The sequence below is a fragment of the Stigmatopora nigra genome, chromosome 14 (assembly GCF_051989575.1).
Source record: "Stigmatopora nigra isolate UIUO_SnigA chromosome 14, RoL_Snig_1.1, whole genome shotgun sequence".
NCBI lineage: Eukaryota > Metazoa > Chordata > Actinopteri > Syngnathiformes > Syngnathidae > Stigmatopora > Stigmatopora nigra.
In genome coordinates this window covers 2180708-2197265 of record NC_135521.1, presented here as the reverse complement: position 1 = coordinate 2197265, position 16558 = coordinate 2180708, and the positions used below count along the sequence as shown (strand labels likewise).

Sequence of the window (16558 nt, the reverse complement as noted above, 5' to 3'; positions counted from 1 at the left end):
GCTTTAAAAGCAACATCACTGGCGAGGATGTGTGTTAGAATTTATCAAATTGGAATGAGAATGATCTTGGATTGCTGACTACTTTCAGCCAATCAGGAATGACATTCCCATGCCCTTTAAATGTGGCATTTATCCCACACGTCATTTTTGACAAAGAAACTGAGTTATTTGTGTAAGAAAGTTTGAAATGTCCAAAGTATAAAGAATTCCTTAATAAATATGCAGAATTTCTGCACAATTTGCCAAAATATGCAATTGCTCAGCAGCTATTTTGGGCAACTGATACATAATCAATTTCAATCCTCATTTGTAAGCAACCTGATTCCGATCCGAACTGAAAACTATCCGAATTGTAACACTTGAGAGCAAATATCGCTTAGACCCACTTGTCATCTATGCCGCAGCCATGTTTACTGGATTTAGTAAATAATTGCGGGCCGTGTTGTTGTTTAAATCCTCGCGGGATATATTCCCGCATAGATGCTTTTCTTGAACCCTGCAAATCTCCCTGAGCCACAGAGCTGACAAGGCTTATTATTCAAGACTGTAGCTCAACTCCAAGCCATTAGAACCACAAAACCACTGGTGGTGATAATCACATCATTCCTTGAGAGACAGAAAAAGGGTCTAAATAAGGATTAACAAATGAAGATAAATATATTATGTAACTGAATTCACAATTTTTTTGTTTTGTTCTTGTAATTGACGTAGCTAAGTAGAAAATTTAACCGATTAAGACCATGATGAGTTAAAATGGGGCCTAATGAAGCGAAAGTATTACTACTGTAACATGTGATGTCTTCCATTGTTCCACTCAAATTATGTGCAAAATTATTGTATTGTTAACCCTTTAAAGGGCACCCATTTAAGTCATTGGCGTCAAAATTAATTGGACGTCCTCTGCCATCATGAGGGGGGGAAATGTATGGTGTATTTGTAGCAATAAGATGAGTGTATTTCTCTTTTTTTTAGTTTAATTTTATTCATAAGAAATCCCACTAACATAGTCAGCATGTAAGCACAGCTGTTATCTGCCTATTACAGCGCATTGATGATGGTTGTTTTCCTCTTTCTGTGGGATGTTACTTCCTATCATGGCAAAACATTTGAATGTGCTACAGGCAGTTACTTCTAAAATGATAGTAGAACTGATTTTTTACACAAATCCATTCACAGAAATGCTTAATAATGAAATGAGTTTCTGATTAGGCTTCCTTTTATATATTAGTTGATGTCATATCAACAGCAGTCTGCTGTTATGCTATCCATAGGCTTTCTATTCTCTTAATATTACGTGTGTTTTACCATTACTTCAAGATGTACTAGTTATAGTTAGCACAGCACTAGAATTTTTAAATATGATCAGCAATTCTGGTTGTGATGTCACAACCAGAATTTATAAAAAAAGTGGGTTTTTGTCTGATGTACTGTTTTGATTGGTTAAAAAAGGAGGAAAAAACCTTGTTTGAGTGCCAAATTTGTTTTCTATTTAGAAAATGACAAGCAATTTCACTCTTTCTCATTTTAAGAGTCATTAGCCACAGCAAAAATATAAAAATGCTGCACGTTTCTTTGGAAAATATGAAATACATGGCAAAAGATTGGAAAGTTAATATCTACACCTCAAACATCTGTTTCACCATTTAGTCTCCTTTGCACCCTGCCAAACTCCTATTTTACAACTGCATATTTTTACAAAATTTAGAGACGTGCAAAGACGCTGCGTTCTTTTTGACATGTTACTGACATCTCGCATATTTTAACAAATTTGTCTGCTTTTTTTTGCCAGGTATCCGACAAGCCCAAGGCCCGAGCGTCAGCCCCGAGGTAAAACACATACACACACAATCTGCTGTTGGTGAATAATGTCTGTCGCATGCACTTTTAAGAAGTAGGGCTATTTTTATTCCAAGGTTATTGTGAATATAATCCCCCCCATCAGGCAATCTGGAGCCACAGTGACTGTAATTAAGTCAAACATCTGTAACTTCAGTAACTATTGTGGAGCAACACAAACATTCTTCACAAAGCAGCAGCAGGTGTCACTTTTTGTTGGTTCATGCATAAACAACAGAACATCTGTCTGCATGTACCCAATTAGTTTCTGCTGCTTGTTTGGATGGAATATTGTCGGCTTCAACTAAGATTGATAAGTTCAGTCCATTCAATTTCTGTCCCGCTTACAATATTTTGAGGCGTATCAGTTCATGTTAACCACACATCATGTATGATCTATTAATTTTGGATGATTTGTGTTCTTTTTGAATAAGATAGCTAAATAAAACAAAATTTCAGCCACAGCTTTAAAATAATTATTGTTGCTCTTGTTAAGGCATTAGATTCAAAGTAAGAAAATATGACATAAAAAATATATATAAATTAGTTATAATGTTTATCCGTTTGAAAATTAAGTGCTCAGTGTTTGTAATGCATTTAATTAAATTTGTTGAAAAAGGAGTGACAAAAAAATGCAAAATTTGATTTTTAATTACATAATTAACTTTTATTTTCATTAAGTTATTTATTTTAGAAGTAGCCTTCAAATGGTTCGCGTGTCGACCTCACACTTCTGAGGTTGCGGGTTCGATTCCTTGTCAGTTCTTACTGTGTGGAGTTTGCGTGGTCTTTCCAGGTTTTACTGGGTTTTCTCTGGGTACTCCATTGCCATTTTGCATCATCGTACTCATTAGGTCGAACCCAAATAGTCACAACCCAAAGTGTTCTGAAAATGCGTTTTTTATCAATATACATTTTAATGTGCATGTTATGTACACTCTTGTACGTAACACAATATTAATTAAAATTATTATTATTTTTTTAATTGAATGAGAAAGATGAATGTGTTTAGGGAAATGCATTCTGACTGTCATTAAAAAGTCAATCTCCAACTGGTACATAAGAATTTAAAAGCATTATATGAATTAGAATTGCCGTGTTCTTATTCTGCGTGTGTGTGTGTGTGTTTGAATGTGTATGCACGTTGGGGTGTGTGTGTGTGTGTTAAAGAGATTGTGCCATGTTTTTGTGTGTGCCCCGGGCCATGTGTTACTTTTGCTACTGCTAATGAGCCCGAGCTGAGCGGGCACATACACAGACATGTATCCACAGGGATGCTGCAACTCAAGTTGCTACAAGCAATCCAAGGGCTATATCCAATAGAAACAAACCCACACACACACACACACACACACCAACATGTGTGCACTCACACAAAATGTCTAAATATACAATGTTAGAATATACATACAACAGCTATTGTAAATCTTGCTCTGACAACTGCAACTCGATTGCAATTACTGTATTTTCACGACGATAAGGCGCACCTAAAAGTCTTAAATTTTCTCCAAAATACAAAAAGGGCGCCGTATAATCCAGTGTGCATTATATATGGAAGAAAAATTAATGTGTCATTCATTGACAGTGCGCCTTATAATGGTGTGCACCTTATAGTTGTAAAAATACGGTATATATTTTTCTGCCAAATTAAACCAAATTAAAATAAAACATATATCCTATAATTTATATTATTCACTGCACAGTACTGTACTTTACTCATTTATATAATTATATTTTTTTTGTGATAAAGAAATAGCCTTATATTGCAGTGCGCCTTATAGTCCTGAAAATACGGTATATATTTTTCTCCCATGATGCATATGATGAAAGAACCAAATTAAAATAAAACATATATCCTATAATTTATATTATTCAATACACAGTACCAAAATGTACTCATTCATATGTAGTTATATATTTTTTTGTGTAATGAAGAAATAGATCATAGATCTTATGTGAAATTGTGCCAAAATACACATGATGCAGTGTGTAAGAGTGATTTAAAGCCATACAGACAAAAATTGTACAGCCAGCTGTGCAGGGCGGAAGCTTTGCCAAGTGGAAGATGATTTGATGACAGATGAACTGAGTCCAGATGGCGTCCACATCTTCACTCTAACATCCCCAAAATACCACTGTGACTTTTTGACCAATTGAAGAGGCTATATTTACCTCTGCCATTAACTGTAGTTGAGAAGCCGCATCCTCCTGTGTGTCACACTCTGCTACATCTTACTTTTTATCTGACCCGTGCTCTGTCTAGCTCTATAAGCCACTCCATTCATTGTTGTCACAGGCTCGTCGATTTAGTCTATTGGAGACATGATTGGCGGGTGGAGAGAAAAACGATTGACTCTTAGCTTTCTTTTGTATTTTCTATTCCTGCTGCTTAATTGACACAATGCAAACAGAATCATGGGAGGCAACACACCAGTAGCCTGGAGGCTTTAATCGTTTCCCTGAAAGAGTAACTACAGGTGGTTATTATTACCTCGGAAATGAGATAGTCAGTTTGCATGTAGATCATTTAAATATACAGTAAACCCACATAAAGGAAGATCTTGTTAAAGTACCATCAATAAGAGAAGGAACAAAATATATGACTGATATTACACAAATTGTTGATTGTTGAAAAGCAATCTGCTCACAGAAATATAAAAAATATATCTGATGGAGAGAAAATGGAAATATATTTATGCAATCAATTTGCTTTGACAAAATAATTTCCCTCAACATAACAAGCTTGGCAGAATGGAGCTTCAAAAGAAGTTTTTTCGTTATCTTTTGCTGTATGAGTCACTATTTTAAGCAATATTATTATTCTGCCCTATCTAAAATTAAATGAAGGGCCCTTTTGAAGTCATCAACATTTAATCATAAACTTTTGAATGGCTTTGTAATGTGTTGAATTACATTTAGATGAAATTTATTCCACTGAAATTAGTTATGATTTTGCAGAGCAGGAAATTAGTTGGAAACAAATCAACAAGCAATATGAGTGGTTAACATCTTTTATTAATTATAAATTCTATATCAATTGTTACATTTTTCCTATTTTCACTTTTTTGGAGTACGTCTTGTGGTGAAGTTTGTTATTTCACCGATCATCATGTTTTCTAATTCTTAAAATTAACGTGTTTTCTGGACTATAAGTCGTACTTTTTTCACAGTTTGGCTCGGTCTGCGACAAATACCTAAGTACAACTTAAATATGTATTTTTACCTCTCTTTCAACTGACACATTTTATGTTTTTTGGTCTGTATTTATCTGAAAATATTTGTGTAACGGTGAGACTATTTCTTGTTTCACATTTTGTCAATTTATCGCCATGACAACTCACGAAAATGAGTAATACTCGAAATACAAAGTTACTAATAAGAACTTTAGACTTTTGTCTGCCTAAAATCTTAAATTAGCGTGATAAATAGAACTTTTTTTCTCCCTCTGCAATGAGTTAAACCGATTTCTCCCCCCTCTTCATCATTGTAATGATCACTTGCATGGTATACTTCACCTTAGCAGAATTGAATGGCTTCAAGGCTATCACTAGTTTTACGGCAGCCTACGAGGATCATTGGGTTCTTGTGAGGCCCATTGGGCATATCAAAGCAACGGCTCACTTTGTCAAGGCTGTGAGGCTTTCATTTCCCCTGTTGAGGATGATTTTATCGTACAAACCAACAGGCGCATACCAAAGGCTTGGCTGCACTCAGAAAATCTGACAAAAGCAATATATTTCTCTCTTATGCAATACTAAGCCAGTGAGTTCTGCGCTGTAAATAATTTTTACAGATCACAGAAAGACTCTACTTTGAAACAATGGAGAGGAAATGTTCCAAAACATATTTTAGTCTGAGATCTTAACAATGTTTGGAGATTTTTTTTGTTCCTGACAAACAGATTGGGGAGAAGTTTGCATGAGAATAGCGTCAGGGGGTTTAATCGTAGCTATAGGTTATATTTATCCAGTAATTGCCTAAATGACAACTATAGAAATTATAGAATAAACCCAACAGCTATTTAGTTTCATTGTTTAGAGACATTGTTGACCTCAAAACTGTCTAAATCCCATTTTCCAGCCTTTTAATAGCCCATTTAACCATATTCTTCTACTTACATTTTTGTCATTAAATACAAAAAAATAGATATATTTTTTCATTTTCTTTGTTTTTCTAAGAAATGGGAAAGCCTTGTTTTTTTAAGGTTGGTTGGCAACCAACTCAGGATGTAGCCCGTCTACTGCCCATATTTATTTTTTATTTATTAGTTGTTTCTATACTTGTTTTGTATCCTCTGCCATGTGTTATTATTAGGGACGTGTTTTTTATAGGGTACTCGTACCCTTGTCTTTTTTGGTGCTGTTTTGCAAATGTTTTTGAATTTAATTTTGTAGAATAGAAAGATAAAAGAAGGTTTTTGTAATACAAATTATAACAGAAATGGTCAGGAAACAGTCTTTAATTTTTATAGCATGAAACATTTAACAAGCCTTTAAATAGTTTGCTACCTATAATAGAAAATACAAAAAAAAACAAAAGTGAAAACTCATTTTTTACAAGAATTTTGATCTGATACACACATAACCCCGTTAAAAGAAATATGGCATGAACTGTCAGAAAACGCCTATCAGGAGAGTCCATCTTAAAACAGGACACAATGGCACAAAGTGATCCAATTTGCTCCCGGATGAACTGAAAAGCGTATCTTCATTTAAGACCTGACATCATAGAGATGTATTTAAGGTGTCCAGTCAAATGGCTTGCCTGTCAGATTGCACCAGCTGGTGCCGCATTTCAATTTGGCACAGACAACGCTGCTAAATTATGTTTGACGGCTGATGCCCGCCTGATTCCTGAGGAGAGGAGAGGGACACGGCGGGCCAGATGTAATGCTTTCACACATGTTTTCAGCCCCCTTTCATCTTGTTCCTGCAACACTCGCTTGTTTATGGTGCCAGAATTTAAAAAAAAAAAAGGTTGGAGAGTGTTGGACTGAACACCCCCCAATCTTCAACTTCACAGTATTCATACAAAAAAATGATCAGTATTCCACAATAGCCACAAAGCAGAGAAAAAAGAATGTAGCTACCATTATGTACTGCATTTAAATGAATGGTTGCAATGGAGAATCTCCTGCGTGGCTCACATACAATAGTAGTAGTTTTTTTATTTATTTAACAAAAAGTGCAATACACATAATAATTGATATGTAACATTTATTTTGTCTTTTCTAACAATCGAGAAAAACACTTTTAAATCATTTTTTGGGGGAAAAAAAGCTCAAACATTGAAATCCAATGTGTTTTTGATATAATAAAAAGACCAATATACCATATAGATGCGCTAACCAGTCCCAAATAAAATAATTTGAATTTAAAAAAGAAATTAAATGAAAAAATATGGTTTGGCAATCAAGAAAGCCACATTTAAATCCGTTTTTTGGAAGAAAAAAAGCTAAAACATTGAAATCCCATGCTGGGTTAGGCTCCAGCACCCTCTGCAAACCTAATGAGTATAATATGGTTCAGAAAATGAGATAAGATGAAATAGCTATTGTCTTATTTACATCCATATACGGCTTTTTGGGGTCAATTTTGCTCAGAACTACCTCCCAATTAACATCAAAGTGCCATACACAAAAAATACTGAAGTGGAATTCATCATCTTGGAACAATACAAGTATGGTGGAGTTTAACACCATGCTAACAGTGAAAAGTGAGAGGCGACTGTATTAAAATTGAAAGAGAGAGGCTGACTGGCTGGATGGATAGAGCAAGGGGGATATGAGAAATGATAGAAGAAATCACAATTCCTGTGTCCGTGCATATATGTGTGAGTGCGCGTGCCGGCGTATGTGTTGCCTGAGGAACAGTTGATGGATTTGCTGCTTGACTGCTCACACAGATTGGTGCCTGCTGTGACGGCAGCCTTGCACAGAAATTACACACACAGGCGGGACGGACGGCGTGCGCTACACACGTTCGTTATTTCTGCACGTTTGTGTGTTCTCAAATTTGTGTCAGCGGCGCTTGTGTTGCCTCTAGGAGACCATTTCAAAGGATTGTGGAAGGACGGATGAACCGGCAAAAGCAGGAGAAAGATAGAATTGAACTGCTTCAAAAGAATTGCATTTCAGCAATTATCACACGTGGTGTGATTTTTTTATTTTTTTTAATTAATGCTAATATTGGTGGAGGCGGCTAGAGTAAAAGTGAATAAGGTTTCATCCTACTTCTTTTTTCTTGATGAGATTAGAAATAGGCAGCCCAGAGTATAATGGAAACTCAAATCCTTATTATTCTACAAAAAGAGGTTCTTTTTTGGGAGAATATGAGGAAAAAAAGTCAAGATGAAAGATCATGCTAATGTGATTTAAATATTGTAATACATTGGTATGATATGATTGAAACTAGTTTGAAGGAAATTGGTCATTTGTTCAATAATTTTCAGCAAAAAACAATATGCTAAAAGGTTTCCTGCAAAACATTTCCCTTTTCAGTTTAATTTATTTTTTTTTCTCCACAAGATAAATTAAACCTTTCAAAAATGTGTTTTTTCAGAGGGTTGGAACAAATTAATTTGTTTTTTAGTTCATTTCTATGGCAAACATTCATTTGAGTTACAAGTAAATCGACAAACGAGCTTATTCCCGGACGCATTAAGCTCTTATCTCAAGGTACTGGTAGTCAGGAGGTAATATGAGTAAATATGTATGCACACTGCCTGTACAGTATCACAACACTAGAAGAATTCAAATCTCAAGATCAAAGATGGCATAAAGTGACAAGCATTGTTTGAATGAATGAAGGCAAGAGACATCTAGACTTATGTCAAGTTCAGACTCGGTGACAGAGATACAGAAGAGGGCAAGTGACTCTATTTGTAAATTGCCTTGTAACCCTGTTAGCAATGTAAGACGACATGAATGGAGCTTTGCTTGTGTCAAGTGAATCAATCCCCGTCTATTGTTTTGCGACTGTGACATGTAGATTAAATCTGCCCACTCTCTTGTCCTCTAAAGCGGCGCATCGGGGAGCAGCAGTGAATCGGAGAGCAGTTCAGAGTCGGACACAGACGAATCCGAGAGCAGTTCCAGTGACAGCGAGTATAACCAGGCCACCCGCACCAATTCCCCTGAGGTACCTTGACAAGCGTTCGTGTGTTTGTAAACTATGAACTACCAAACACATCTGGCAGTATTTGTTTCAACAACAATTGCCTGAGAGTGTGTGTGGTGGGTTCTATTACCCGAATCCTTGTCTTGTCCTAATACAAATTGAATTCATGTTGATATCAAAGTGATTTTGCACACATGACATAAGTTGGTCAAACTGTCTGTATTACATCACGCTGAGGGCTGTTTTGAATATTCTCTTTGAATCATGAAGTTGAGTTAAATTCAGCTAAACATAGTCTGTCTATCTAAATTCATTTATTAGATTGGATAACTTTATTCAGTATTTTATCCCCGTATTTGGGAAATTTCATTGTCACAGTAGCAAGAGGGTGAAAATGCAGAAAAATACTGGAAAATACATTTTAGACATAAATAATTTAATAAATAAATAAATAAGCAACAAAGACCTCAACAATTTTGGAGTATAGGCCATAAAATGTGACAAAAAGTAGTGTAGACCACAAGTACAGTACTTTAATAATGTAAAGACTAAATATAGATTTTTGGGTGGCAGGTTCTATTCCCATTTGACAACCAACCCGTTCTCCCCTACCTGCATAAAGATGCCCATGTGTTGAAGAATTTTACATGGAATATGTATGTTATTAACCTATAGCCTGAAGCGTCCTCAACAAACAAGTGGCAACTGGACAGCTGGTTGAACAAGGTCCAAGCTCAAACTAAACCTTTAGTGGCCCCCCAGCAAGATCATCATGTCGCAGGTTAGTAAACATGCTCACAAATGTAAAAGTGTCCACATCTAAGGTTATTCTAATGGGTTGTAACGGTCCCCCGCCTAGGTTGTGTCAACCGAAGTCAGGAAACATTCCCACAGCGCAGCGAGGCAGCAGGAGTTGGTGCAACAGCCAAAACTAAACCCCTCGGGCCCACTGGAACAGCGCTCTCCACAGCACCAGCAACGGAGCACAAAGATGCCAGGGGAGCTTTCTGGTATTGAATGAATCTATTCTTTGGTTAAAAAAAAAAAAAAAAACAATCTTTTGGTCGCCGGTCAAATGTACTTAGATATTAGACAGTACTTAGATATTAAACTGTACTTAGATATTAAACAGTACTTAGATATTAAACAGTACTTAGATATTAAACAGTACTTGGATATTAAACATTACTTAGATATTAAACAGTACTTAGATATTAAACAGTACTTAGATATTAAACAGTACTTAGATATTAAACAGTACCTATATATTAAACAGTACTTAGATATTAAACAGTACTTAGATATTAAACAGTACTTGGATATGAAACAGTACTTGGATATGAAACAGTACTTGGATATGAAACAGTACTTGGATATTAAACAGTACTTGGATATGAAACAGTACTTACATATTAAACAGTACTTAGATATTAAACAGTACTTAGATATTAAACAGTACTTAGATATTAAACTCTCTCTTAGATATTAAACACTCTCTTAGATACTATACTCTCTCTCATGAATATATTTATATTTATTATATGGATACATACATTTTTATGGCTTGAAGTCTATAAGGGTCCTGAGAGGCAAACCGTAACAGAAAGGTTCTTGAAAAAAATGAATTGTACACCCCTGCAACAACTCATTGGTTGCTTTTGACAGTGATATACGAACCAGTATTGCTCTTAAAATGAACTGTTTTTACATTACTCTCACAGTAACTTTGACTTATATGAACTTTGAAACTAAATAGAGATATCACCAAAAGCATTTGACGTTTATGGCCGTCAACGGCTATGAAACATCCCGGTTCAAATCATTTAATAGTTTGACAAAATCTCCTGTTTGTGTCTCACAGCCCTGGCAGAGAAAAGACCAAGGCCAAACTCAGTCAGAAGGCATCGGGGGAGGGTCAGAGGTCAAAGATTAGGTTGTCACCAGGACTGATGTCTGGACAAGAGGTCAGCACACCGAGGAGGACCACAACAGGGAAGAAGCAGCCCAGACGGACAGAAAGGTCGAACAGTGTGGAGGATAATCAGAGTCAGACATGGAATAGATCAAACCAACAAAGGTAAGGGAAGGAAAAAGACACTGCAATATGACTGCCGGGAAAACTTAAGCATGTCTTGGTTTCTGAGATAATTAAAAAAAAAAATCCTAATAACCAGACTGGTGTAAAAATGTCGTCCACAGCCCTGCAGTGAGGGAAAAGGATATGTACCCCCCTTCCTCTTTGGAGCATCAGAACACTTCCAGGGTGCGAAGCAAAACCCCCAGTGGAAAAACAGCTCCCAGGAAAGAACCTCGTAGTTCTGCCAACTCCAACAACATAATTGTACAACCTGTAGCACTCCAGCAAACCAATGTGCCAATACCTACCATCAGCGTACACCAGGTTAGTGTTTTAGTGAGTGTGTGTGAACATCTGTAGCAACAATGGCAGAAAGAAGTGTCTTTTTGCAGTATTCAACGAGCACTTGAGCTTCATATTGCTATCTCTCGGGTTTATATCGCACTTCAAAGACAGTATAACTGTAAAAGGGATAAAGAGATAAAAATGTTATTTATACAATCAGGGAGGAATAACAAACACATTCAAATTGCACAAGGATAAGCACTATGGAGAATGCAAGACTTAATGAATATTATCGTAAGTATTTTTATTCATATTGTTGTTGTTTATTGACAATTCATAGCAAGCAAAAATGTTGGGATTAAAATTTAGATCCTCTGGGGTATATATACATAAATTGTTATATATGTATATATGTATATGTATATCAGTGGAGGTCTGTGAATTTCCTAGCGACGCCTTCAGCTGTCAGAATCAATCCATCCCTCAAAAACTATTTTATAGGTATAAAACCCCTACTCCAGCAGGAGAAATTGTTTTGCTGAAAAAAGGACTAAGTCTTGATTTTAATGAGAAAAAGATTAACCATTTACTGAAGTCAATAGTGTAGTGAATGCTCAAACAAACTCCTTATATAAGGCATCCAACATCCCTGCACAGCATGTTAGCAACAACAATCCTCACCCCTGATTCTTTTTACAGGACAAGAAAAAGCACAGAGGCCCGAGTAGCAAAATCACACCGAAGTCCAGAGAGTTTGTCGAAACCGATTCATCCTCCTCTTCGGAATGCCAATCGGATTCAGAGCCAGCCAATAAAATCCCTGCTTTGCCGCTTCAATCAACACATCCCGCAATTAACACACAGCCTCAGTCCAATTCATACACCACCCCTCTTCCCTGTTTTGGCTCAACCGGCAGTGTGACAAGTCACGGAGTCTTCGGGGGGAAGGGAATTTGTGTCCGAGATGGTAGCAATGGGACCGCCAAAATCGATAGTAGCATCAACGTTAGTGGTATTGGCATTAGTAGTAGTAGCTGCAACACACAAGGCATTATCAACATAAGTGGTTCTTTCGGTACCTCCGTCCCAGACCCAGGAGGGTTAAGTGAACCCTGCAAAAACTTGGTGTCCATGTCACCACACCTCGGCATGGGGCGAGATATGCCTCTTTCCCCACTTACGGAATACCCTGAGAGTCAAAGTCTATGGGTGAAAATTGACTTGAGCCTACTTAACAGGGTTCCAGGACGGGGTTTTGGTCAACTATCTAGGGCGGGTGTTATAGAACGCGAAAGGGTCATGGCGTCAGATCGAGAGAGACAAAAACAGAATGACCGGGAGTGGGAAGGGCACAGGGAAAGAACAAAGTTACCTAAAGGGGAGCAGCAGAATGAAGAAAATGAATCATTAGAACAGGATACAGAGAGGCTATGTAACAGTAACAGATCGGTGGAGGGGGATAGGCAGGTGGACAGAGAGGAGAGAGAAAGGTACAACTTGGGTGAAAGAGACAAGGTGGCTGAGAGAAGAGAGAAGGCATGTCAGGGGCTCAGGGTCCCAGACAATCCCCCTATACAGGAGAAGGCTATTCCAAGGCTTCCCGGTAGGACGGAAAGAGGAGATGGTGAATTCAAACACAGAAGGACAGCGAGTGGAAGCATGGTGGCGTCCACAGAGAAGCACACCAGCAAGAGCAAGAGAAAACACAAGGTGGAATATTCTTTGGATTGTATTCAAACTTGTACAGCAAAATCCAATAAGCAGTCATATTTTTTTATGATGACAATAAGAGTAAACCAAGCAATTAGATTGGATTGGATAACTTTATTCATCCCGTATTCGGGATATTTCATTGTCACAGTAGTAAGAGGGTGAGAATACAGACACAGAAAAACACATTTTAGACATAAATAGATGGATAATACGTAAATTAATCCATAAATACATGAATAAATATATGAAGAGATATACTGCAGATGAATAGGGCTGCACACATGGCTATTATTATGATCATTGTTGTAATTGACTATTTTTAACTGTGCTATTTCTCAACAAATAACACATGCCATAAGGTGTTTTCCCTCTGAAATTAAACTTAAAATTTAATGGTTTGTACTTTTAATAATAAAGCTAGGTTGAAAAGAAAATAATAACAAGGAATTTGACATTCTACAGATTACATCAGTAAATATGTTATCATCCTGTCTAGTGTTCCTTGTTATGCACACAAATATTGACCCTTGTAAAGCAGCATTTTCCCTCTTTCAACATTGCTCAGTCAAGGGTGTCAGCTTGTCCCCTCGTGGTTGAATGCTTGAGAGGGTGCTTGATTAGACGTGCAACAGAGCCCTCTGGTTAATTTGATTGTTGCTCCCAAAGTTGTGATCACAAATGAAATTCAGTTCAATTGAAAATAATAATGTGGTCAAACTATAGTTCTCATGTGTATTGTTGATGTACTTCAATTGTGTATATAGTCCACTCAAAGATTATTTTTTCCTAAACAGTAACTGATCACTGGTGTATAAGTATAAAAAACTCAAGTGCTTTAAGTGTAGGAGTTCCTGTTGTCTTGTCATGTCACTCCTTTGTGACTCATATTTTTTTCGGTTTTCTTCCCAGTTGGACCACATGGAGCCATCTTGCAACAGTAATAAAAAGCTACAACTGGACAAAGACTGTCAGCTCCTTCCACCATGTATTTCTCCAATACACAACCACCAGAATAATTCAATGGAGTAAGTACTAAAGATTAAAAAAGGATCCCCCGTTTAAATCTTCTTAAATCTAAACTGCAAAGAGGTTTAAATTACCGTATTGATTGTTAAAGTAAGCATGAGGCAGTACAAAATACACTGAAATAAACGACATACGAAGCCCTAAAAACAGATGAAGCTGGCCGTCTTGTTGCATAAAACCCAATGTGGCCTTGAGAGAGATTTACTAGGAATCTCATCATAATCGCAGATTATATAGCAAGCAAGATGGGAGGGAAAATTGGACTGACCTGGAGTTGAACCCTCAACGTTGTGCGCCTGATGCCTCTGTGTGTGAAGCGTCCTTATTTCGCCCAAGAGGCTTTTTATGGTAGCGGTAAACTGGCTGATGTGATTATCCGACTAAAAGACTTTGGGCATTTTCTGATCTTTGACAGGTTATCACAACTCATGATGATGCAAATTTAAGGTTGAAAATGAAATGGAGGAAATTGCCGTTGTAATTTTGAAAAGAAGAAATAACTAGCTGAGAAGCATTTCCTGAACTGCAAGAAAATACCTGGCAAAAATATACATGTGCTAACCTGGTAGTTGTCACCCTAAAAGATGCATGAGTGCCCTGAACTCCACACACAAAGCCGCATTCATTTTTTAACCACACACAAACACGCATATTGTCATGCATATTGCTCACATTCATTATTCTGAACACACACACACACACATTGCCATAACGCACACGCGCGTAGACACTCTGCCACTAATTAGTTTTGTCTCGCAGGTTTTGTATATCATCACTAATGTCTAGGCCTGCGGTGCTGTTCTGCCAGCTCAGCAACTTTTGCATTGCATCAACCCCCTAGAGCTTCTAGCGAGAGGAAAAACATAAAAAAAAATATTATCTGTGGTGTTGCAAACAATATGAGTCACAGGAGCTACAATAAGGCAACTGAGGGATTCATCGTTAGAGTTCTACCAGTAAATAAAAAACAAAGGACCATTTCAACTTTCTAAACTCTTTCATGTACAAATCATGTCTTCCAAGGTATAATTACTAGGTGACATGGCTTGGAAACTTTTGCGAATGTTTATTGCTATCACATTTGAAAATACCATAAAACAAAAACAAAACAAAAAAAAATAGAAATGTTATGGTCAACTGATATGTATACACGTGCGTCTGTGTATCTATGTAGTATATATGTATGTATATATATGTGTGTGTATATATGTATATATATGTGTATGTATATGTGTATATATGTGTGTATATATATCTACATATATTTACATATATATACATATATATACATATATACATATATACATACATATATACATACATATATACATACATATATACATACATATACATATTTACATACATATACATATTTACATACATATAAACGTATATACATATGAACATACATATATATCCACATTTATACACATATATAAGTTTATATTGAAGCACAACTGTAAATATGATAGCTTTTTTGGCATTTGCTGATAAATCCATCTTTCAATGACACATGCATATGACTCTTATCACATAAAAATAAGGAAATCACGTTTTAAATGCAGAGAAAATGCATCTGAAACATTCAGCTGAACACCTGAATACGTTTTAGGAGTTTTTCATTGCATTCCTAAGCAATTGCATGTGTGTGTGTCCGTCCCCTTCAGATCTCTAAACCGGAAAGTGTCCCGGCGGCAAGATGAGAAGCTACTTCCTCCGCTACTGTCCCCTCTTTCTGAAGAGCCCCCGCATAAACGTACCTGTGAGAGCAGTTCATCTCTCGGCCAGGACGGCGCCGCAACTTCCGTGGTGCCTTGCTCCATCTCCTCCTCCACACACAGACACCGAAGAGCAGAAAGTAGAGCGTTATCACGTGCCAGAAATGTTGCTTCAAGTGTAAGTTGAAAGATTTTGATTTATGACTTGATATATAACCCAATACATAACTGAATCAAGAGCTTATTCAAAATGTGGTTTTCTAATAAACTCCCCTTCCACAGCTAACAGATCATCACAGCAAAAAGCCCTGTGGAGACAGTTTCCATGCCAACGGACAACCCAACTCAGACGCCTGGTCCGAATCACTGGCAGAACCTACGGAACCTCCAAGACCAAAACTGTCCTTCAGTGACACGTATGTACCAACAAAGTATCCAGTTACTATTGCTTTTACAGTATAGAACACTTCCTCCTCATTTTATCAAATTTGCCACATTTTACCATTGAAATACACAGTGTTTATTCTAAATGTGATGTATGGAATTTCTGCGGCCAATGACTCATGATTTAATCTCACCGCTGAGTCTGTTTTAACATCAAATAAATAAATCGAGTCATGGAAGACAAAGCACATAGTCCTCTGAGAGCTTACCTAAGTTAAGCCCAAAAAGAACATTATTCCCCTGGAGGCCTTTAATGTCCCCAACGTATATCTGGCAACACAGTAATTTATTGATTTTCACTTTAACGCAAATCATTTTTTGTCGTTTTTTTCTTAAATGTG

At 36.9% G+C, this 16558-nt stretch overlaps 1 protein-coding gene and 1 long non-coding RNA gene across 2 annotated transcripts in view; one reads left to right on the top strand and one right to left on the bottom strand.

Moving 5' to 3' along the window:
* LOC144207347 (uncharacterized) overlaps window positions 1-16558 on the bottom strand; it is a 166136-nt gene that overhangs the window by 105704 nt on the left and 43874 nt on the right. The window lies entirely within an intron of this gene.
* aff2 (AF4/FMR2 family, member 2) overlaps window positions 1-16558 on the top strand; it is a 92956-nt gene that overhangs the window by 67177 nt on the left and 9221 nt on the right. Inside the window, exons 10-19 of the mRNA XM_077732700.1 lie at window positions 1790-1827; window positions 8858-8975; window positions 9630-9735; window positions 9814-9964; window positions 10816-11031; window positions 11154-11355; window positions 12016-13026; window positions 13939-14054; window positions 15723-15951; window positions 16056-16189. Of these exons, the coding sequence (XP_077588826.1) occupies window positions 1790-1827; window positions 8858-8975; window positions 9630-9735; window positions 9814-9964; window positions 10816-11031; window positions 11154-11355; window positions 12016-13026; window positions 13939-14054; window positions 15723-15951; window positions 16056-16189 (2321 nt within the window). The remainder of the gene's footprint in view (window positions 1-1789; window positions 1828-8857; window positions 8976-9629; window positions 9736-9813; window positions 9965-10815; window positions 11032-11153; window positions 11356-12015; window positions 13027-13938; window positions 14055-15722; window positions 15952-16055; window positions 16190-16558) is intronic.